Genomic DNA, 23,500 nt, shown 5'->3' on the forward strand with positions numbered 1-23,500 from the left:
ATTTAACTAGTCAATTAAACATCCACAACTACAAGGTAAACTGACGCACTTGGGATTCCAGGCTACCAAACCTAATCAGTATATTCATGAGGAGACAGGGAGAACATCCAAGTTCAGTTTAACTCTAAGATCACAGCTTCAGTTTTAACACATCACTAAAACCCCACTTGGAATCTGATACCCGCTCTCAGAGGGTATATTACTTGCTTTTACTGCGCTATACTGACGCGTCTTGCTCAAAGAGAGGGGGTGCAGCTGTTGACAAGTATCAAGAGTGATAATAGCTTTGGATCTTCTGCCAAAGTTTTACATTTGCTTTGTATGATCCTACAATGTATTCAAACTATTACTTAAGATAAGGAAAAGTCCTCGCAGTCCCACTACTTTATATTCTATCCTAAGTTTAAAACATTATCTTTTTTTAAACCTACATTCTTCTAAAACAGTAAGTGCACAGTGACAGGCATTTTAAACAAGTACTTCTTATTTATTCACAATTTCGATAAAGTTTAAGGAAAGACAAAAGAAATACAAAGGACAACATCAAAATGAAAAGGAATTTTAGTGACTGAAGTGAGTTTCTACAGCCAGTGCTCTCCATACATTTCAAAATGTTACCCAAACACTGCAGATGCAGATTTCAAATATATCTCATAACAAACCGCTATGACTATTCCCTTTGAAATTAAACTGGGAATGGAAGTTAGCCACCTTTTATCTATGAGTACACAAACCACCAAATTCTTTCAGTTTCTGCTTAAAGCCACATTTATCTTTTACAAGATGGATTCTGCAATACATTTTCAAGTAGCATTTTTCATTTTTGTCTGAGCTCTGCTATAAAAAAAGTGTCAACCTTCTGTATAACAAAACCGCTTTTGATCTGGCTTGTGGAATATATGCAATTCAGAGCAGTGTCACACTTGCAGCTTGGAGGTATCCTTGGAGATACTGCAACGCTTCTGCATTCAGACTAGTACTCAGCATTGATGGAACCTTGAAACACACGATAGAGCAGAAGTGTCAATGTGTGTATACATTAAGCTACTGCTATACCCTGTTAATCACTGTGTCAACACATGGTACAAAGTCAAGTGACATCCTGAGAGCAGCAGGTTGGGGTTTTTTTTGTGTGAAAGCAATTGCTGGAATTACAATTCCTGAGGCTGACAGTTTTACACACTACTTACCTGAATCAAATATGAAAGTAGAGAAAACCTCCAGTTACTAAAGTAGACATTTGGATGCAGCAAACATCAGATCTCTCAGGCAATCTTTACTTACCAAAATCTTGAACAAAACAAAGACGCTACGGGTTAAAATAGTTAACTGCAAACTTAACTTGTTTAATTTAACATGAGTTACCTGAAGTTTCCTGAGTATGTACAATTGAACTGGAGACAAGCATTAGTTATATACTGACAAGTGGATGAGTCTTCCTTTAAGAAATGGCATATTTAAGCTCATTGCTAAATTAAATAATGTGAAAACAGGGCCTAAGGTTAGTAGGGGAAAAACCTTACAAAAGCAATATTCCATTAAAGAATAAAAAAACAGCAATACCTTGCATTCTGTTTATGACAAACTTCATTTTGCTGATTATCAAACACTGGGAAAAGAGACTGATTATCAAAAAAGCATTTCTTCTCTGTAGAATTTAGCATTAGCACACCATGTATAAAAGTTACCTACCCTGCCCGGGCACGCTGTAGACAGTTTGTGAAGAGACTGAGCCAGATGGATTCTAGGATTGTTCACCATTTGACCTACAGGATCATGTTCTTTTTTTCCAGCGAAGGCTAGCTGAGAGAATGCAGTCTGATATCCTGGAGTATCTTCTATGTCAATGAAATGTTCTTCATCAGGGATAGTGTCATCCTCGGGCAGTTCAAAGAGGCCAATGAGGGCCTGCAGCAGAGGAGTCCTATATGCAAAGAGGGGAGGATAAAATTGGAGTGCTTAAAATACATTAGGACAAGGTGTACTTACAATAATGTTCAAATCACTTAGAACCCTTTACAGTTTAGCTCTTGCAGGTACTTGCTTTGCTACTGAAATGAGAAGTGCCCAATCCAAGATGGACTTAAAGAATTGTGGATGTGTATATTTTACAGGCGTAATGTAGGTGCTCATATTAAAAACATGAACAGTTTATTTTTTTTTATCAGGTCAAATTGTCATAAAACATACCCAAGAAAAGCAATTATTTTCCAGATTACATATTTTCTCTAAATACATTTAAAAAAAAATAAAGTTCTAGTTCAGGGATCCAGTTCCTGTCATTAATTTCAGGCTACCTGAGATCCTAGACTGCCCTACAACCTTCCCAGATAGCTTTCCCCAAACTTCTATTGTCAAGCTAAGATCTTACAGTCTCTCCTTCAGCTTATAAGTATGCTCAGGTCTCCTGACTAGTTTGTGAGCCAAAACTGGGCCTAGCTTTTCAGAAAGAATACAAGCTAAAAGAAAGTAGTGTATTTTCTTCAATGCAGTCCTAGCTAGCTCAGTCATTGCTATCTCTGTCACAAAAACCTCAGACCAGTTCTGGCATCTGCTTTGAAAATACAGTTTTATTTGATGAGAAAATGAAGTGGTATGAAAAGCCTGAAACTCAGCTTCATAACAATAGCAGTCCTGAAGAAACCACAACAGAGTTTATTTGAAGTATTTATTTTGATGATAGCTCACACTTTCAAAAAAATCAAATAGCCTCACTAAGAGCTTGAAGAAGTGTTCTACCTACCACAGCTTGGTGTACTCAGTGTCCATCATAGGAGGGCATTCTGTTAATATTTTTGTAATGCCAACAGCACAGATTTTCTTTTCCACTTGTCCAGACACTTTCTGGATTTCAGGAATTATAATTTTCTCCAAAACCATTCCAAACATCCTATTATGACATTAAAACAAAAAGTATTAGAAAGCTTTATCAGCCTTGCTGTGACAAAAGAAAACCATAAACAATATGAATCACTAGAAAAACGAGAAAAACAGATGATTTGTTAAGATGCTGCCCTGTTGCAGTGGATGCCTAGTAGATATTTAAGCATATGAACTTTTCACAAAGGGAAAGAATTAAAAAAAAAAATCACTCTCTCCTTTTATGACATGCTTAGGAGATTAATATCTTGAACTATCAACATAGAACTGTGGGCAGCAAATCAGAAAAACTGACAGACATAAATCAACCACATTAAAGATGCATTTTGCTTGTCAAATTATTGACAAATGCAGTTTGCAATTTTAGCTAAAAGGATAAAAATTACATAGCAGTCTTACATTAAAAAAAACCAAAACAACATACTAACTTTGGCTGTATGCTGTCAAATACTTCCTGCAGAGCTAATGCCCCATACTTTACGCAGTACAAGTTAATGAAGACTAGGAAACCTGTTATAAGAAAAAGGTCAAATTAAAACAACATGAAAACAAAAGAACAGCTTTAGAGTCAGCAGCAAAATACATTCTAACAAGTTTTTCAAGGGGATAGAAACAGCAATCTATAAATGTTCAGTTTTAGTAAAGTATATTAACTTGCTACCTTCAAGTTTGCCTAAAAACTGTTGATCTTTTCATGTACTGCAACGCACTAAAACATGACAGTAAGACAGCTAAGACTAGATTCAGTCCTTTTTTCCTCTTACAGCAGTTATAAAGAATTAGAAAAGCCATTTGCAAATCTTTCAGATCAAAGACCAAAAGAACTCTTCAATGCTTTTAGCAGAAAACTTCAAGCAATGCAGTTTTTCAGATCTGTTGTGAATCCCTTTGCATGGCCTTTGTACCAGAGCACAGATGCAACACATGAAAATCACCACTTAAATTTTATTTGTGGAAGACCATTATAAACAATCCTATCAGTCTTGCTCCCATCAGGTGGCAGTAACCAGATTTTATAGGATTAAGTAAGAGATTGCGTAATTTGTGTAGTGATAGTATCATTAAAATAATTTAATCAGTATGCCATTAATCTTCCTGTTACAGCATGAATAACCACAATATATATTTCAATAATCTCCCACAGCTTTCCTAGCTTAACATATCAACAACTTAGGTCATATTAAGGCAGAATGACACAAGTACACAGAATATTTAACAGTAATAACACAACCATATGTAACTAAAGGAAGCAGGTCAGTATTACTGTTTTGTGTGAGAGCAAAAGTTTGCCAGCATTAGTTGAAGATTAAATGAAGACATTTTCAGATAATTAATGTTATCACACACAGTAAGAAAGTAAGAGGAAAACATAAGTCTTTCCCCTTATTTTAGTTCCATTCCTTCAGTTTTAATGAAAAAAAGTGTCACCTGCTGTGGCAACTGCCCTATATGCCACCCTTGATTACACAAATAATTTGAAGCAAGTCACTGATGTTAAGAGTCACTAATATCCCTTCATCAGCATAATCACAGGACATCATAGGATACTTATTCAATACAGCTGCATCTTCTGAACTGTTGGCATCACTGGTGTTGAAGCTTTTCATACAGCAAGGAACTTACTTTTAATAAATTTTGTTGTTTTGGAGTTCTGAAGTCTTTGGAATAGTAGAATGAAAATCTGTTTCCTGTACTGGTCAAGTGATTCACTGGAAATTTAAAAGAGCAGTTATTCAATCCATACTATTATTTTACTAACGCCACTGCACAGAAAACATGTATAGAATTGTTCAAATTATTTTACTGATAAATGTGACATTTTTCAGTTGTTAAACATTAACTACGAGGTGTACAAACACAACAAACATTACAGTCTACAGAAATTAGTTTTGAATGTAACTTCAACTCATACTCACGGGGGCATATGCTCTATAATACTGTTAAGAAGGTAGAATCCTTGATGGTCGTTAGCTTTAGAGGCAATCAACTTCTGGAACACACCTAGCAATCCGGGCTGTAAGCAAAGCAGATATAAACTCTATACAACAGTTCTTCATATGTGACCTACCAGAAAGTTGGCCCTTACCATCCAAGACATATACCAAGGCAAAATCTTTCATAAGCTAGACCAGGATTCTGTTTCTGCAGTTCAGGACAAAGACGACAGGATTTCTATCAGGACCAAGTGTGTTCCTTTGAGCATTAAGATTAACTTGATCAAATGAACACCAAAGCCATCTGAACACGCATGTCTGCTTCCTCAATGGCATTGTCTAATCACGTCTGACTACAGCAGATCACGCAGGAGAACTAACAGAAGTTGTACACAGAATAAACCTCCCACTGAATTCACTAATCCTCAGTTCTCCCAAAACTTTGGCTTCTCCTCACTCACAGAATCACAGAATGGTTGGGGTTGGAAGGGACCTCTGAAGGTCATCTAGTCCAACCCCCCTGCTCAAGCAGGGACTCCTACAGCACATGAACCAGGATTTTGTCTAGACAGTTTTTGAATGTCACCAGGGAGGGAGATTCCACAACCTCTCTGGGCAACCTGTCCCAGTGCTCAGTCGCTCCTCTCAAGACAATTCTGAACAGAACCTGTGAGAATTTTCCTGATCCATAGTGTTCAATATGAGACAAATGAGACAGGAAAACTGTAGAAACTTAACTGCTTGCAAAAACTAAGTGCAGGAATTTTACATCTTAACTGACAAAAGGATGACAGTCTAGGATTTATCTTATCCACATAACGGAAAAGCATCCAAAGAGCCTGCATTCACAGTATTTTTGTCTTTCTACATGACCACCATTAATTTAAAGTACAAGCACAAGTTCTGCACAAATCCAGCTATTCACTAAAGGAAAAAGTTCCTCATAATTTTTAATCTTAAATCAACACATCTAGAGCCACACACTGTGACTAAATCAATCCAACTTACAATTTTGTCAGCAGCAGCACTGGCTATTGTATTGGCACCCCGCTCTAAATAAGCCTGCAGGAGTCGGACCAAAGGAGGAATGTTTCCTGTCCTTTCCCATAATACTGGCTGAAGCAGATGGGGAAACAATGCCATATAGGATGATGGGATTTCATTTTTATGCATTTCCAGAAGTAGGGACATCACTTGAAACACATATGGAATGAACTCTGGAATAGAAACAATGACATTTACAAATTCAGCAAATATGGTCACTGTGAATTCCTAGGAACCACATTATGTACTGATTGAACCTACAGTTTTATGATATTAACACCAAGATTCCAACAAATAAAACCTTGGAGAAATGTATCACTTCCAAATTTGATTATTCCAAAAATTTGCAAGCATTGTATATATACAACTTCTATTTCCTCTATTTGTTACTGTTTCAGAACATGGAAAACAAACTACTAGAAACAAGGTAATAAAATAAGAAGAATAATAATAGGCTTTGGAATAGTGATTGTTAGATACTTTAAAAATACAGTTTGTTTTAAAAACCAAATTAATACAGTTGATGTAGCCTATGGAACAACCCAGATGCTTCCTGAAAGTGTTTATTAGGACTGTGAATGTGCTGTGTTCTCACTTGAATTTCCTGCGTTACGGAAAAACCGCCATGAGGCGAATCATAGCAACCAATTATAGTAGAGAGCACAAGCACTTACTGATGTTAATTTACCTTGCACATCATTCTGGAGTATCTCAGTGAACACCATAAACAAAGCCTCTTCAAAGCTTCCAAGTGCATCAGGGTTTGCTTTGCATGTTATCCTTATTGACAAGCATATTGATTCAAACATGTAATGGTTAAAGTGAGGTTTGCTTGGATTCTAAAAACAAGTTATAAACAGATAAGTCAACCCAAACTTGCAGCCAAGTCACTTATTTAGCAAAATATATTTTTTATTTCAACTGAAGTCTACAGTAGCAATAGGGAATAAGGATATTTATGACTTAGTTATTAACATGCTAATGAAGTTAATTCCATAGATAAAAGCAAACAAAAATCTTTAAAACATAAAAGAGGGTGGGTTTTATAAATATTTTTAAGACAACAAGTGTTTTTCAGAAGCTCTACATAAACTAGCTATCAGTTAAAGTATCACAAAATAAAAACTGGAAAAAATTTATTTATCAATCCTATAAGCGTCTAGTCAACTCTTTACTGAAAACCTCTTCTACTCTGCAGCTAAGTTGAAACTATGTATACTAGAAGATTTTTGGGTAGTTGACAAAGGTATTCTAAAGCATTCCCTAGCATCAATGTTCAAGAACATTAGCCCAGCATGAACAAAAAAATAAGAGAATTTTACCAACCAAAAGCAGGAGGCTCATTTATTTAATTTAATCCCACATTTCAGTGCCTAAATTTAATAATAGCCTCCGAAGCTTCACGGACAAAGAATAAAAGAGTTGTGAGAAAACGAGATTATTGTAATGGTGGCCTCTGCACAAGCAAACATTTATACTAAAACAAAGTAGTATCACAAAAGATATTTCATATGTTGTTTCCAAATTTCACATGAAAGCAGGGGAGAATGATTTGAAAGTATATCCTAAAAGGAAGACAGTACTTCACTGGAAGGCTGTTTTAACTTATTTTAGTCAGAAAATATTGAACAATTTACAGTATTCTAACAGAACAGAAACTACAACACATACAGAAATCTTTAGAAAGACTGCTCTAAAAGGTAAAAAGTGAACATTTTGCTTAGACAGTCTGTTTCTTTACCTTACTGACAGCCAGCAGTTTCTGTGTAAGCTGTGTGATGACAGAAGGGATGTATGGAATTATGGATTCCTGTAGCAGAGAAAAACTCCTCATGATGGCTGCAAATAAATTGAAAATATTATCTTCTGGAGACAAACATACAATTCTGTCACCCATCATATGCCTAAATCCTTTACCTTTTACTAGTAAAGTGGATGCCAAAGAATTAGGTACAGTAAGAAAGAGCATCTGCTGCAAGAGCAATCAGTCTATAATCACAACAAAGGATAAAGCAAAGCCTCATTATCCCCATTCTATAGACAGAGCACAGAACATCAAGCAAGTTTGCAAAGACCATCATTTATCTTGAGGAAGTGTAAAATCTTAGCAGACTATTAGCCATAGCCCACTCAGATCTCTTACTGACACTGCTCAGATAGCTGTCCTGATATAAAGACTACCATTTGAGAAGTAATTTGTCGCCCTACTATTATGTTTAGTGTTTCTCTTTAGTACTATAAATTTAGACAAAGATGACTTAATACAGCCTGGTAAATAACTGCAGGCTGCACACACGCCTTTAGCATGTTTGTATAAATGAGGTTTTTTCAAATAAAAATTTCACTAGCCTGTAACTATAGGCCTTTACCTGAATTTAACAGTTACTCTTATATTGCAGAACTCATAAAACATTTACCTTTCATAATGTATTCATTTTCAGATGAGCCAGGAAGCGTCAGCGCTTTGAAAAGGTTTGTTAATAGCACTTCTACAAATGGTGCCATTTCTGCAGCTGTAATGCTGTTAAGTAAAACACAGTTCTTTAATGGTGAAAGATATTCACAAACTTCAAGCATTTTACAATACAGTAATACTAAGAAATAAGAGATCCCCTACAGAACAGATATTTCTCATCCTCGATGGAAAAAACCTATGTAACAATGAATTTATTTCTGCTTGAAAACTTACAGGGTAGTATTATTCGCCCCTCGCATGGTAAACAGTCTTTCAAGAGCATGGGCTGCATAAGTATGAACCACAACACTTTCTGCTTGAAGATGATTGATTAGGAGAGGAATAGATACCAACAGTTGTTCTTTAGGTACCTACAAAAATATAGCAACAAATTATACATATGTTACATAAAAATACAGATGGTTCAACACTAGAGCATAACCACTCTGAGCTCATCAGCTACAGACTGAAAGCTTGGCAGAGGAAGAAATCTTAGAAGGCTCCTCCAGTTGCTAAGTCACACCTTGACAACCAAGAGGTACCTATTTCTGTCACTGCCTGTATACTTCCCCCAAACATCAGTGTTACATTTGATTGTCAGTAAGTGCGTATTTTCATAATGTATATTTCTTTTTCCATTTTAATTTGTCTTAGTGGGCAACTAAAAAAATATTGAGCTTCAAAAAAAAAAATCAGATATTTCATAAGAGATGAATAAAGGTAATCTAAAATTTAGAAATAATGTATTTTCTTACTGCATCTCACAAATCAGAAAAGGTAAAGGACAAAGTTACTGTACTCTCTTTAACAACTACTGCAATGATACGAGCAGTCAAGTATATTTAGACTAACATTCACTTGAAAAAGTCTGAGCGTGTCACAGAACTAAGCATGCTAAGATGTTCAGTGCTCCCACAGCATATGGGTAGCATACAGACTACATGTTAATTGGGTATTTATAACAATATCATTTACTTTCAGAACTAAAAATTCAGCATGAAGTGTTATATATGACTATCAAACACCTGTTGAGTTAACATATGGCCAAGTAAGATAAATTAGGCTTGGCAAGTATAAAGTAACAAACTACAATATGTTTTTACCATAAGAGTAAAAGAAAAACTTACTTGGTTTCTAAAAATCATGATGTATTTGATACCATCTGCTTTTAGCACAGGGAATTCATTCACTGCAATAGAGAAATATGTGAATTTTGTTGATACTATTAATATGTGATTACTGAACATGTACTATATATAAAGGTGACATTAAGTCTTTACTTTTCTCCTCAAAAATAATTCACACAATGTCTTTCTACGTTGCTTAGTTTCTGCATTTCTGTATGGGCACTGTTAGACAGAATATCAGTTTTAGGTACAAATCACACCCCAGTACCACCAAGTGCAAGTGCACATTCCAACTATTTCACAGGAAATTTCCCCTTCTGGCTCAGATTTTAACAGCCTCCAATTACATATTCCAAGACAACCCACTACATTCCAAATATCATAAGAAAATTGCTGAATCACAACATAAATTATGTGGCTTAAATCTAGACATCCATAATCTCAATAGGGGCTGATAGAGGCTACGACAGCCTTCAGTATTGTAACTTCTCAGGGTTTTGTATACCACAGAAGGTTGCCAGAAGGTCTCAAGTACATCAATCAAATTACTTTGATTCAACAAGTTTAAGCATGTAGTTGATGGCAACCCTGTGTGTACATGCTCTGATCTTGCAGATAATGTGGTAATCCACCTTTGTTTAAAAGCTCATTCATTGCTGGCCAAACAAATTTGAATTCCTTCCTGTGTGCCAAGTGGTAACAGTCTTCTGTCTCAGAGATTATGCTGATATGAGTGCTTGAGCCTTAAGAACCAATAATCACTATCAAGGCTGTAGATATATCACCAAAAAAAAGCCATATCAAAAGTAACATTAACTTACCGCTAGCAGATTTTAAGTCAGGTTGAATATGATTCACAAAGAATTCTGTCAGATTAACAAGTTCATTGGCTTGTGTTATTCCATGCTAGAGAAACAAAAAATAAACCAACTCCATTTTTAGATGCTAACATTCAGTCAGTTTTCTTACTCATTTTTAGGTACTTTTAATAAAAGGAATCTAAAGTGTGCATGCATGATGAGATTCTTTAGCAGAGCACCATGCAATTTCATTTTCTTTATGTTTTTAGCATCTAGGTTTCAGCTGTAGCACTACTGAGGTTCAAAGTTACCAGCACATAACACAATAATAATCAACCAGAATTTTGGATAGAAAATATCAGCACCTTACTAACTTGATACTTTTGTTTTGATAGGCCTTTTAAAAAGGAAAAGTTTAGGACTCCAATTCTGAATTAGAGCAGCAAATCAGTGACTACTTAGTTTTCTCTTATGAAAAATGCAACTAACTTTTAAACCAGGATTTTCAGATGGGTATGTATCAATCAAGTGTTCTAAGTGATGTTATCCCATATTTGCCACTAAAGAGCACAGAAAAAGAAAGATGTACAACTTAGCAGCTTTCTAATTGCTAGAAGACTCCGGTTCACATTACTCATCACTATTATTAGCAATTGCTGTGCAGTAGCACACAACTAGAGTTTCAGGAAAAGACTGAGAACTTGCAGCAGAATTGCATTAAGATGCTGTACACCATGTTTTACTGTGTTTGCCTCAAATCTCTCTTGAAAAGCTGCAGAGATGTGAGCTGTAATAACATTTGAAATATTTATTAGTATATTAAAATCTGTCCTGTAGGACATTTGATACAATGCTGCTGTTTCCAAATACAGTTTAGCTCAGGTGTGGCTTTTCAATGTATCCAGCCTCCGAGTTGCTTTCTCTCAAACAAGTAATGAGATACATTTCCAGCCATCATTATCATTCACATGCCCTTTCCAAACCATAAACACTCAAATAACAGGAAACATCGGGAAATACAATGACAAGAACTGTAAGAGTCACTTAGATTCCTTCTAGTCTGTTTAACACTTCTGATCTTCTGTAAAGCTAAATTTGGCCTTCCATGGCTTACAAACTCTGTCTCAGTACTATTTAGAAGCTTGGAGGTTCTCGACCCAGGCTAATTTTGTTTCTTTGTATGGCTGCTTCACACATCCTAATACAACCTGCCAAAGAGTCACACATGGTTGTTGACTTTGTCCCATCTATCTGAAGATCAGATCCCGCCAAATTACCAACTGTGATAGGTTTATATAATGGACAACTTCAAATCTCATCAATATTAAACTACTAAAAGTACAGTTACTCCCATTCTGAAGCAGCATAAAATGAACTGCAGTCCTCATATTTGAATGCATATGGATTAAAATGAATAGAATGTAAAAGTACCTTCTGTGTTTGAGCTTTGGATGCCAAAGACGTAACAAGGTAAATAGCTGCATCTTTGTGCTTCCAGTTAACAGTTGGATTCTTTGCATATTCTTGCAGCATAGAATTAACATATCCAGAAAAAATCCCTGTCACAGGTCCTTCAAAAAATTTGCACAAGCCTCTGACTAGATCACAAGCTGCTCTGCGCCTGGTGTCAATATCTGCATGAGAACCAAAGATTTTTTGGCTATGATAAAGTATACAGCTTTTCATATTAATAAACACAGTAACAACAAACATAATATATTATTAATAGACAGCTTCTCAAGTTACAGCTACACCTCATGTTAATTATTGCAATCCTCCACACCGATGCATAAGAACACATTTAAGTCTTTTACTTACTGTCATAATAGTGACTATTTGTACAACAAAAAGAGGAATGGACACCTATCAATACTGCATACACATTCACCAGCTGTACTGCCCTCTAAAGAAAGGTTCAGTAAGCATGCAGGGGGAGGCTTTTTACTAAACTGGCAATTATGCACCCAGATCTGGTTGGGATGGAGTTAAATTTTCTTTGCAGCAGCCCATATGGTGCTGTGTTTTGTACTGGGGACTAAAACTGTTGATAACACCCCAGTGTTTTGGCTGTTGCTGAAGAGTGCTTGCACTGTGTCAAGGCTTTCTCCTTCTCTTCTCAGCAAACAGGCTGGGGGTGGGCAGGAAGTTAGGAGGGCACACAACCTGGATATCTGATCCAAAGTGACCAAATGGATACTCATTGCCATGTAATGTCATGCTTGCCAATAAAAACTGAGGGGAGATGGTTTTTGGGGAGGTAGGCATTGCTCAGGGACAGGCTGGGCATCTGTCTGCTTGTGGGAGATGGTGCATCATTGACTACTTCTTTTTTCCCTTCTCTTTTCTTCCTCTTTCTTTCACTTAAACTGCCTTTATCTCTACCCATGAGTCTTCTCACTTTTCCTATTCTCTCCTGCATCCCACTGCAGCAGCATGAGGAGCTGCTGGCTCACCACACTGAACCAGTATATTTTTGTAAAAAGAAAAGAAAAAAGTCAGCTAGCCTTTAATACAATATGCTAACAGAAGTGACAGAAGGAAAATAAAGCAAGTCAATTTAAATGCAATAGAGTAAATTTCTGAAGAACACAAATACTTCTTGCCTCAGTTCTCTTAAAAGCAGAAGTAACTGAAAAAAGAAAAGCTTCACAAATACCTAAAATGTAGCCAATCCTGGATAAGAATGATAAAACATTTGCTTGAAAAGTTCCAAAAACATTTTCTTCCAATTTTTGTCCTCCACTGCATGCATACAGTAATTTCTTAAATCTTTTATGAAGTGCCATTAATGTAAAAGCATCAGTCAGTAAACTGTTAGTGGCACAGAACAGCATATAGAGAATTGTCATACAGATCTAGATTTGCTTCATTTGAGCTACAATCAGAAAATCAAGTAGCTCTGGTAGCACAGCACTGTGTTTTCAGGACGGTTACTGTATTGGTATGAACACAGTCCCAGTGTACAAGGGCTGGCTGGCGTCCAGCTGGCTTGATCACAGCCTTGTGTGCAACACCAGTCAGAATTTCAATTTAAACATGACAGACTACTAAATACAGGCACAGTCTCTCCATGTTATTTAAAACTCTACACATAAGAACGCAATACACAACTGTGGCCACTATTTAGTGTTGACTTACAGGCTATATTTGCTGAAATGAGAATGTGTGCACTGCAGGAGACATACCAGTCCAATTAAGGAAAAAACTCTACAAAAACATTGTTCAAAACAAAGACACTGTGATGGGCACGTTGTGCCTGCAGATCAAAAACCGGATAAAATCTCTTGCAGGTTGGGGCGGGGGGGAAGCTCTCCCAATATAAAAAATAATTTATAAAAGCTTCAGCAAATTGCTTCAGCTCTTTAGAGCTATATTTAAAGACCAAGTATTCTTAGTATAAATCTGTGGATTACCAGATCCTTCCAAATCTCTTCTTATATATTCTTCAGAATTATCTTCAAATGCCTCTTCATCGGCCGCTGAAAATACAAAATACATAGAAGTTTAAATAGTAAGGTGTCTGTTTTTTTATGGTAAAAAGGTGTATTAGTATCAACTTGCTATTTTTTTCCAAGTACTCTTCTATAACATTAATAGAAATTAATCAGAAATATCCATCCAGACTGGCCCATTTAGCTTGCTGCTGCCCCACAAATTAGTGTTTCCTACTCATGAGCTGATGTATTCCTCATTAAAAAAAAAAAAAAAGAAAAAAAAACCCAACATATTCAACACTAAGTGTACTTAAAGAGGCTTCCAGTCACAGACTTAAGAAAGAGAAGCTTCTTACCACTGCAATACATCTTCACTGCATTTTAGGTACTAGGATCAATATGAGCCCATCAAAACTTGGAGAAATAAACATTAAAACTTAGTAAGCCTGATATTCATGCCTTGAATTATTAACAAGAAGTTATTGGTGGTACCTGACCTAGACTTCCCATACTTTTCAATCTGAGATCCCAGTAAGAAAAATTATGAGATATATTCATACAATTCTAGAAAACCCATAGGACAGCAATGTGTTGTAAAAACTTGGTTTTGAATCTAGTACTGAAGTACACATGATACAATCCTCAATTCTCAGTCCTGCAAAGCCACATATCATTATAATTACAGTTAGAGTTTATTGTGTTTTTGAAAACTTAAGTCTCCAAGTTACCTCTAAATTCCATATTGGGAACAATAACTTTTTCACAGATGCTTGTCAATGTATTCTGGTCTTCAAACAGATGCTTGTAATGTGGTCTCTCACAAACTGAGGCCAGAAACTGGATTGCATTACTAACCAGCTAGAACACCACAAACAGAGCACACACAGTTTTAGCATGACTGACCAATTTATAATTAATTATTAAACTTGATAAAATCAGTTTATAACAACTTACCAAGTCATATTTCACTTCCTGGCCTGTTGTGACTAACAGATTCCAGATTGCTGTTACAAAACGTGGCAGGTAGGGCTGGAATTCTTCATCGTATTTTTGAGCATATAAAGCAGCATTATCACAAATTTGTGATTTCAAGAGCTCCAGTAATCCAGCTTCCTCTTCATCCTCACATAAAACAAAACTAAGAACTTAAACATCCAAACTTCAATACTACTTAAGTATTAAAAGTATCAACATATTTGAAGGAAATATTTACACTATTATTTTACCATGTTCTAAATAGGTGAAAAATCTCTCTCACATCTCTACAATTACTGTAGTTTGCTGATTTGTACTGGAAGTGTACTGCAAGTAATAAACCATATCTATACTTCAAATGAAAGTATTATGCACTTTAAATAATTCAGACCTGTAAAAATTTGACATAAAATTAATTTACAACACAAGGGGTTGAAAAAATACGCTCAGAAGACAGCGTATCTTGCTACTTTAAATTGGAATAGTCGTAAAAGTAGTTCCTTCCCCATACCAGCACAGATGCTTGTGGAGCCAAAAAGCAAAGTGAATTGGGAAATTGAGCTGGGATTAAAAAAAACCACCAAAAAAAACAACAACCAAACACCACCCCAATTCTGTCTCCCCCCTCACCACACAATCCCCACCTTTCAGTTTTAATCACTTCCTCACTCAGTTTAGCACACAGCTGCATTAATGTCTGTGCTGGGTAATAGCCCACAGACACAAGAGAAGAGAAAAGAGCAGCAAAGCTGCTTTAGCAGCAGTGTGAGCCTAAAACCACCATGAAACTGTAGTACAGGGTACACTTAATATGCCTCCCTAGGTATTGTAAAGAAATTTGCAGAGTTGCTTTGGCTCCATCATGTGGCAAACTATTGTACTCTATCTGGAAGACTTAAAATGCAGAAAGCATACACAAAATTTGAGCTTTGATGACTTGGTACCATCTTTCACCTGTGAAGCTACTAATTGTACAAAGACAGCAAATGCTAAACTAAAGTACTTAGGGATGTCATGCCTTCTATGTTCAACTGTTAAAAGTTCTCCCAAGATACCCCATTTTCTAAAACATTGTGCATGAACCAGCTGAAAGGTACAGAAAACCTGAGCACTGTGACTCTCTAATGATCAGGTTACTTCAGCAGATGTCCTTGAAAGAACCTACTCATTGTTGAGTATGTGTAATTTGATTTCTGTGCACAGCTGGGTATACCTGTAACTGAGATACAACTTCAAGAACTGGGCCTCAAATTTCTTAGACAATGCAGCAACTTCTCTTAAACTCCTTTTTCTTATAGTCATTCTATTCCCTTGTTTACCCAAAAAAGAAAACACCGCATCGTTCAAAGTTAGACCTCAGTTCTCAGACAGCCCTGTCCACTACACAGAGGCAAACCAGGAGATTTATGGCAAATCAGACTTACATCAGTCTGCAAAAGTTTATTATCTAATGTTAAAAGACTATGAAAATTTGTCATCCATGTTTCCATGTTGTCTTCAAAAAACTCGGGAAGATCCTGTGAAGGAAAAGCATAAATTTACATTTTAATTTCTGACTGCATTGCTTAGATAACACACCTACATTGTAAGTAATAACTATCCACTTTATAATCTACTGAGGGACAACAAACTGTGGAAAACAATCTTCAAAACAAAACACTACCCCTTCCTCGTCCCAAATGAAAACTCTCCAGGCAGAAGCTCTGGAGTACAGTATTTCTAAATAAACCAGTTGCTTAAACCGTGTACAGCCTACAGTTTTATAAAGAAAGAACCTTATTGCCTCTTACTCTCAGAACAAGAGAGCACAAGCCTCCTTTTTAACTCCAGCTTGCTCTTTTGCCCAATATGGAAGAACAGCCCAAGCAATTAAGGCATGATCATCACATTTACATTCATGTTGAGACACTAAATATATGCCACCTCAGCAAAGCAGCTTTTTACAATTTTTTGTATAGTGCATTTCTTTAGTAACCTTAGAAATTTAGGTCTGATTTCAAAACACCACCACTCACACTGCTACCAGAATTACTTGCTACTATAGTGCTGCAGAGCTGCTAGTCTGAACTGATTTTCACCTACATGACTGAGTTCATGTCACTACAGACATATCTATAAAGGAGCACAGTGAGTACAAACTCAGGCATTTGACTTCTCTCTTTCACAGCTCATACTTGGAGAGCTCCTCATACAGCCTCCTTGCTATGAGCTTAGATTCTCTGGAACTTTTGTTTAGATAGGGCCAAGCTAACATGCTAATTAACCCCATCCTTACTGTGCCTTTACTCCACCATTGATGCAGACTGTTCAACTTTTACAATAAAGCATGGCCTTAAAGGCTGTCTCAAATGGATCCTATAAATAAAAGCATAACAGCTTTGTGAGGTGAAAGCAAAACTATTAGAAGAACAAGGAGATTCACCTGAAAATTTAAACTGTAGAACAGTTTCGCAATTAGAATGAGAGAAGAAAAGAGAACCTTCAAAGCACTAGCATCATTTGCATGTGTGCTGCAAAGTTCAATAGTTGCCTAGAAAAAAGAGATAAGATTCAGTCAGGTATATTCAACACACACAAAGCACGCTGACAAGAGGCATCAAAAAGTGTCATGTAACTTTTTTTTTTTTTTAACCAGCAAATACAGTTCCTTTTCCACCCCTTATTGATCCTGTCAGGTCTCACTCATTACTTCAGTATGAACCTCATTAACAGTTTCAAAGCAACTATTCTTAAATTTTAATTTTGCAGGCATTCACAACAAGCAATTCAGAATGTTAAACTTGTTTTAGAAATGATTCAACAAGAAATACCTTAAAGAGATTTGTCAAGGGTAAAGCAAAGGCATCAAGGACAAGTTTGATCTCTGTCCATAATTCATTTGACTTAAATTCATGGCGGTACCTGACAAGTGAAAGAGAAACACATTAAAAGTAGGATACAATCTTCACATTTATTACCAAATCACCTTGCATGCAATTAATTTTTTGTGCTGAACCTTGAAAGAAATACTGTCAAAGAAACAAGAACTAAACAACATAGTTAAATACCATGCAAGGTGTACAATTTGAAAACCACTCCAAGCCTTATTAAAAAGTCAGAGTAGAAGCCACAGCTGTAGACTTTGTAAATCTACAAAATTAAGTCTAATGGTAAAAATTTAGAGCTGAACAGAACTTTTATAATCCACACACTAACTTCCCTGTTTCCAGTACCTCTTAAATAAAGAGTGAGCAGTGCGAAGGACCCCATTGATGACGTGGAAATCTCCACTTTGAAAGCGATTCACCATTTCTGTCAGTAAGTCTGGCCATTTCTGAGGAAAGTCTTCCCGACCAATAATACTAATAGCATCACTTAACTGGAAAGGAAACATAACCATCACATGATATAATAGCAGGCTCCTCATTACAAAAACCACAACAGTCATGTCAGATGTTGCAAATATCTAAGAAAAATTCTTATTATTCTTGTCAGATTCAAAAATCATTGGGTTAAATATTTGTAGTTTTCACCACAAATAAATAAATTTCATTTTAAATCCAATGTGTACACACAGTCTCACTTTCTGGAATTACTATATTTAACTGCCTAATGCTAGAATTTAGCTATAAGTTAATACAGTAGTTGCATTAAAAAAAAAATTAAAGTAGGCAGAAATAGCTGTGACAATATATTCCAAGTTACTTGGATTGGTATGACCTCATTGGCAAGGGAACTGAGCTCCATCAATAACCAGAGCCTCTAGACAGACTAAGTATACCAAAAATCTCATGGACATAACCAGGAATTGACATATTACCTGCTTTTGAATTTGTTCTGGGCTGCTAAGCATCAAGGGCACTATGTTGGCTTTAATGGCTATCCTGTCTGATTCACATATTTTGTTTGGTTCATCCTCAACCTAAAATTAAAACAATAATTAAGTCCTGGGCATATCAGTTTAGTCAAGGCAACAAGCAAATATCAGCACTTCAGAAATCAATTGCTTATGCTGATTTATGTAATTATATATAGTTAAAGAAACTAAGAAGACCTGTTAAAGTTATTGCCTACAATGAATCTGTAACAGTAGTACCTGAAAAAAAGCTGAAAGAAATTACATCTTTCTGTAAAACCTTGAACTCATTTTCTCCTTCTCCAATGGTGACTTTTCAAATCAGCAATTCAGCCATAATAAGGGTGGATGAATATGCCAATAACATAATTAAGTTTAACCAACAGTCTCCTCTTCCACCACATCAAACCACATCTCTGTCCTCACTTCCGCCAACCTCAAAGATTTATTTTGTGAAAGCTGCCTCAAGCCATAATTTCTAGAAACCAGACATGAAGATGAGTGTAGGTTACACCATCAAAACCATAACACTGACTTTAAGAGTTACCTAATCAGTTCAAAATATCAATCAGTTCAAAGTCCAGTCAGTCAATAGCACCAAATGGTAGTAAATTACAAAACTTCTACTAAAGAAATAAAATAAGGAGGTTTGTCACCAACCAGTGACAGCAGTGAGTCAAATTATCTGTGATGGCAGCATCGAAGTACAGAAATCTAGAAATTATCCAGCAATTAAAAGAGGTAAGCACCTCCAGAGAGTAATTTAATTACCTTAGATGCTTAAACCAGATGGCACTACTATCCTCCTCCTTACATCCCTTTCACCATCTTCCCATAAACTTAAAAAAAAAGTTTAGTAATTTCAAGAGCTGTTTGGCTATAAACAAGCAGTTACAAAAATAAAGACACAAAAAACTTGGTTTTCCACTTCTGTCACATTTGCAGTGAATCATAAAAATGTACAGAATCATTATATATAGATTAAAAACCACAAAAACATTATGATCTTTAACACCTGAGCTTTAGGAGTTTATATGATGTGAGTGGCACCAATAACCACATTAGACAAGCTCCAAGGAGGGAGGCAGGTCTCACTGCTAGAGATTTATATAGATGAGGACAGAGATGGTGGAGAGATCATCAACAGCAAATCCTGCTATGGAGTTATTTACAAGAATTTTCAAAGACATGAGACCTTTTTACAAGACATGAGAGGTAGCACAAAGATGAGTATTCTGTACATACTTTAGAAATAAATTTAAGAAAATCAAACTCTTCCCTCACTCCAGATGTGCCTTGTACATCTGGCTCTCCAGGCTCTTCCAAATTCAAGTCCTTGAATAGGCAAAACCCTTTAATTTCCACTAAACCCTGTATCAGTCAAGCCCAAAGCTGCTAAATTAAACCACATGATCTAGGTAAGCTAGCCTTAGGCTGTATTTAATGTTCATACAGCTGCTCTTGAAATGAAAGCTTCAATTTTGGACAGAACAATCTGCTTGAAGCCACACAGAAATCATAACAGTCCTTTGGATGTACTTATTGCAGAGCATCTCCACCTGCTCCAAAACAGAATCTCACCCCACATTACATCAGCAATCCATAAAAAGGAAGCCACTTACAATTCTTTTTCCATAACAGAACATTTTTTCCACTTACAATATACAAGATAAAGATGCAATTTGGGAGAAATGACTGAGAATACAGTATTACAGAAACAAAGTTCTAGAAATTTCATGCCAGACTGAATGTGCTGATCTTGTCAAGCATAACCAGACCTGGGCCTGCTAGAGCTTCTTCATATTACTATGAGGGGGAGGGGAGAAATCACATGCAAATTTGTAAACAGACATCACCTAAGAGTTAATGATGAAATACCAGCTTCCCTGTACTAAACCAGCATTATACAGTTGATGTTTTTCAGATCCAAAATTACTTTCAGTAAGACAGCATATAAACAGTATCAATTAAAACCTCTCACTGCTGAAGGAGTTGAGCACTGAAATGTAATACTTTCTACCCATAAATTAAATTTTATGAATGCTGAAAGCTCTGAATAAAAAAAATGTTTCTGACCTCTTATTAACAAAGGATAAAATGGGATTAAATGACAATATTTCTTTTTTATGTCTACAAATATTTCTAAGTGTTAAACTGGCAAAGCCACCAAAATAAACTGTCCCGCACTATTCTTTGCCTCAGGAGCATTTACATGAAAGGGAAGCTGGTATCATCACTTTCAGCTGCAGTGTTGGCTTGAAATACTTCAACACTATGACAACAGACATAGGCCAAATTGGCCAGCTCATGCGTAGAGTCACTTCAATCATTTCCGTTTAAATAATATTAGCTAGCTAAACGGGCTTGAAATATTGTGTTTCTGCAAAATATGCACATAATATTAGAGAAATTATTTGTTCATCATTTTATCACCCAGCTCTAGCTCTTTTTAAAAGAACAGAGGCCAACAGTCCAAGTTTCAGTCCCTCTTCAGTAAGGTACACCTTGTGTTTGTTCTCTGAACGATCCACGTGCTTTCAGAGTAGTACAGACGGACACACATCCTTCAAGGTTCCTGTAAAATACCTTATTGTACCTTAAAAGGATTATTAAATCTTATCACAGCTACTCACTAGGATACCTACAATTCTCCAGTTCCTTTTAATATAATTCTTGAACGTTACAGATGCACAAACTTTGATGACATTTTCCTGTGATTTCTCCAGCAGCGTTAAGAGTAACAACGGATAATTCTGGCTTCCTTCAACTGACTCAAGAAACTTCTCCGCTGTAAGAGAATACACTAAGGTTAGCAAAGGCTGAGCTGAGATTTCTAATGGGAGTCCTATGACTCCTCAAGTGTCTATTTAAAATAATCAACACACGAACACTTTCCCAAGAACAGAAACAGAGAACAAGTCTAACAAAAGGTACTGCAGCCTCTTTACTACTAAGCTCTGTAACGCTTCTGCTATTAACAAAAGCTCTCAATTCAAAGCAGCATGTGGAAATATTGCCTCCTCACCATTTTTAAAAGCCATAACCTGATACAAGTAAATCCTGGTTTATTGTGAGCAGCAGCACTGTTTTAAATAATGATACTAAAAAAAATCCACAAACAGGAATACAGGAAAATAACCTTACAAAAAAGCAAACAAAATAAATTTATCTTTATATCCATCCCTCATTAGTTTTTTTTGTTTTGATTTTTTTTTTCCTACAGGATACTGAGAACTTCTGCAAAGAGGCTATTGCATAAACATCCACTGAAATTTGCTATACACAGACAGATGAGCCAAAAAGAAACTAAGCTTTTTTAGTCACTCATGAGAATCACTTACCAGGACGCCTTATAGCAGGATCTGGATCTAGTGTTTTCTTTAGATACTCAGTTAAAGTCTGTAAGTTGGCATCACTCAGCTCCATTTTGGCAGAACCTAAAACCCACGAATAGTTTTGTTATAAATGCAGACTAGAAAGTCTATCCTATAAGCTACACATATGTAAAACTAGATTCCACAGAAGACACACATCAGCTCTTTCTGACTATAGGTCACAAAGCACAGTCCCACCTTAAGTGTCTCATCCAACAAAACAACAGCTACTGTGCACCGAGCACAAACCAGAAAACATTCAATTTATTTAACTACATGTAACTGTTATTGTCTAGTCTGTTGAAGCCAAACTCCTAGAACAGGTTCATACATCCAGCAAACCACCCAGGTGCCACCAAAAGATGATCTCTTGATCCTTTCAGGAGAAGACAAGTTTGTTTTCGCTTTTCAGAACTACTGTCAGCCCCAGGAACCTGTTCCTGGTTGAAAAAGCTGAATAGTCCTGCCCTACATAATAGTAAATAGAACAATTCAAAGTGTATTGGAGAGTCAAGGCTTGTTTAAAATTAAATACTTGTTATCAAAGAAAACTCTCAACAGAAAATTAATTTTTTATAAAGAGACAAAAGACTGTGCAAAGCCAGAGGCTTTGTTCACCCTGTAAAATTAACTTAGATTAGGGAGGGAGTTAATTTAAACTGCAATACTTATTACAGAATAACTCTGTGCAATACGTCTAAATTAATCCTCTCTAGTAATCCTCCCACACACATTCGCGTTCTTATCACAATGCTGTATTAACTTCACAGCTTTAATTGGAATAATTAAAACTACAGTAACACTAAAACAGCAGCAGGACACGCGGTAATGGACACGCTGCTGTTCAGGATATCATCAATTCTGCCCATCTTTCTCACCACCAGCAGCTCCGTTTGTTCACTACAGAAGTAATGAGGAAGCAAAGATTTCAAGTTTTTCTCTGGAGTTTCTAATTAGTGAGATAGACTGAAATTTGTCTGCCCCACTTTGGATTTGTTCTGTGTGGTTCGTCAGTGCAATAAATACAGTTTCTATTCAAACACGCTTGCAAAGGCAGTGAGTTTTAATGACACAATTTTAACTTTAATTACGACATCTGTATAATTATAAGAGAGAGCAACAGTATCCTGTTGAATTAAATGAATGTTAATGAGTAATTGAGATCCCAACATATTTTGTAAAAAGTGAAAATTCATCTAAAGAGTCCTGCCTCCCATGTTTCACGCCCCTTCCCTTTTGGGGGATTAATTGTCTGCAATCTTGTTCACCAATTCACACCAACCAACAACATCTCAATAAAGTACAGAACAAGCACCAATCATCGCTGGCTCATCTGCTCTACGAAATGGCCTCACACATCTTCACTGTGATGTTGAAACTAATATTTAATCTTTCATAATTAAAACATATAAATTATCTGCTCCAGGGAAGCCTGGAAGGTTGAGGTGCAAACCCATGAAGAAATCATTTACGAAGACTAAACTTAACTCAAGTGGGAAACCAAACTGAAAGAGGAGATAACAATCCTGAATGGCCTTTTACAAACACCTCATGTACATTTGCAATATAGGGGCCCATTTAAAAAACTACACACCTCAAGCTAACTGTGAATTTACTTTGAAGGCCAAAGATGAAGATCTGA

At 36.2% G+C, this 23,500-nt stretch overlaps 1 protein-coding gene across 2 annotated transcripts; it reads right to left on the minus strand.

Moving 5' to 3' along the window:
* Window positions 1–466: 466 nt before the first annotated feature.
* On the minus strand, window positions 467–21,914 carry CSE1L (chromosome segregation 1 like). Of its 2 annotated transcripts, XM_010176289.1 has the most exons (24): window positions 21,826–21,914; window positions 21,130–21,272; window positions 18,449–18,550; window positions 17,862–18,007; window positions 17,460–17,550; window positions 17,072–17,179; window positions 16,074–16,166; window positions 14,629–14,796; window positions 14,403–14,532; window positions 13,654–13,719; window positions 11,672–11,874; window positions 10,262–10,346; window positions 9,441–9,502; window positions 8,548–8,684; window positions 8,276–8,379; window positions 7,600–7,697; window positions 6,547–6,697; window positions 5,823–6,031; window positions 4,797–4,894; window positions 4,504–4,589; window positions 3,309–3,390; window positions 2,744–2,890; window positions 1,693–1,924; window positions 467–996 (listed from the first exon to the last, which is right to left on the minus strand). In XM_010176289.1, exons 1-24 carry the CDS (start codon window positions 21,908–21,910, stop codon window positions 907–909), a joined length of 2,916 nt encoding a protein of 971 aa, XP_010174591.1. In that variant the 5' UTR covers window positions 21,911–21,914; the 3' UTR covers window positions 467–906. The 2 variants fall into 2 exon arrangements, with proteins under 2 accessions (XP_010174591.1, XP_010174598.1); XM_010176296.1 differs by lacking the exon at window positions 14,629–14,796.
* Window positions 21,915–23,500: the final 1,586 nt, after the last annotated feature.

The sequence above is a fragment of the Antrostomus carolinensis genome, unplaced genomic scaffold, assembly GCF_000700745.2.
Source record: "Antrostomus carolinensis isolate BGI_N321 unplaced genomic scaffold, ASM70074v2 scaffold44520, whole genome shotgun sequence".
NCBI classification, from domain to species: Eukaryota; Metazoa; Chordata; class Aves; order Caprimulgiformes; family Caprimulgidae; genus Antrostomus; species Antrostomus carolinensis.

Excerpts from the sequence above, each read along its gene's own strand:
- CSE1L (XM_010176289.1), bottom strand. The coding sequence starts at position 21,910 with ATGGAGCTGAGTGATGCCAACTTACAGACTTTAACTGAGTATCTAAAG. Across the intron at positions 16,167-17,071 it reads TCTACAGTTTAAATTTTCAG|GATCTTCCCGAGTTTTTTGA; the intron begins GTGAATCTCCTT and ends TTTCCTTCACAG. Across the intron at positions 1,925-2,743 it reads ACTGAGTACACCAAGCTGTG|GACTCCTCTGCTGCAGGCCC; the intron begins GTAGGTAGAACA and ends CTTTGCATATAG.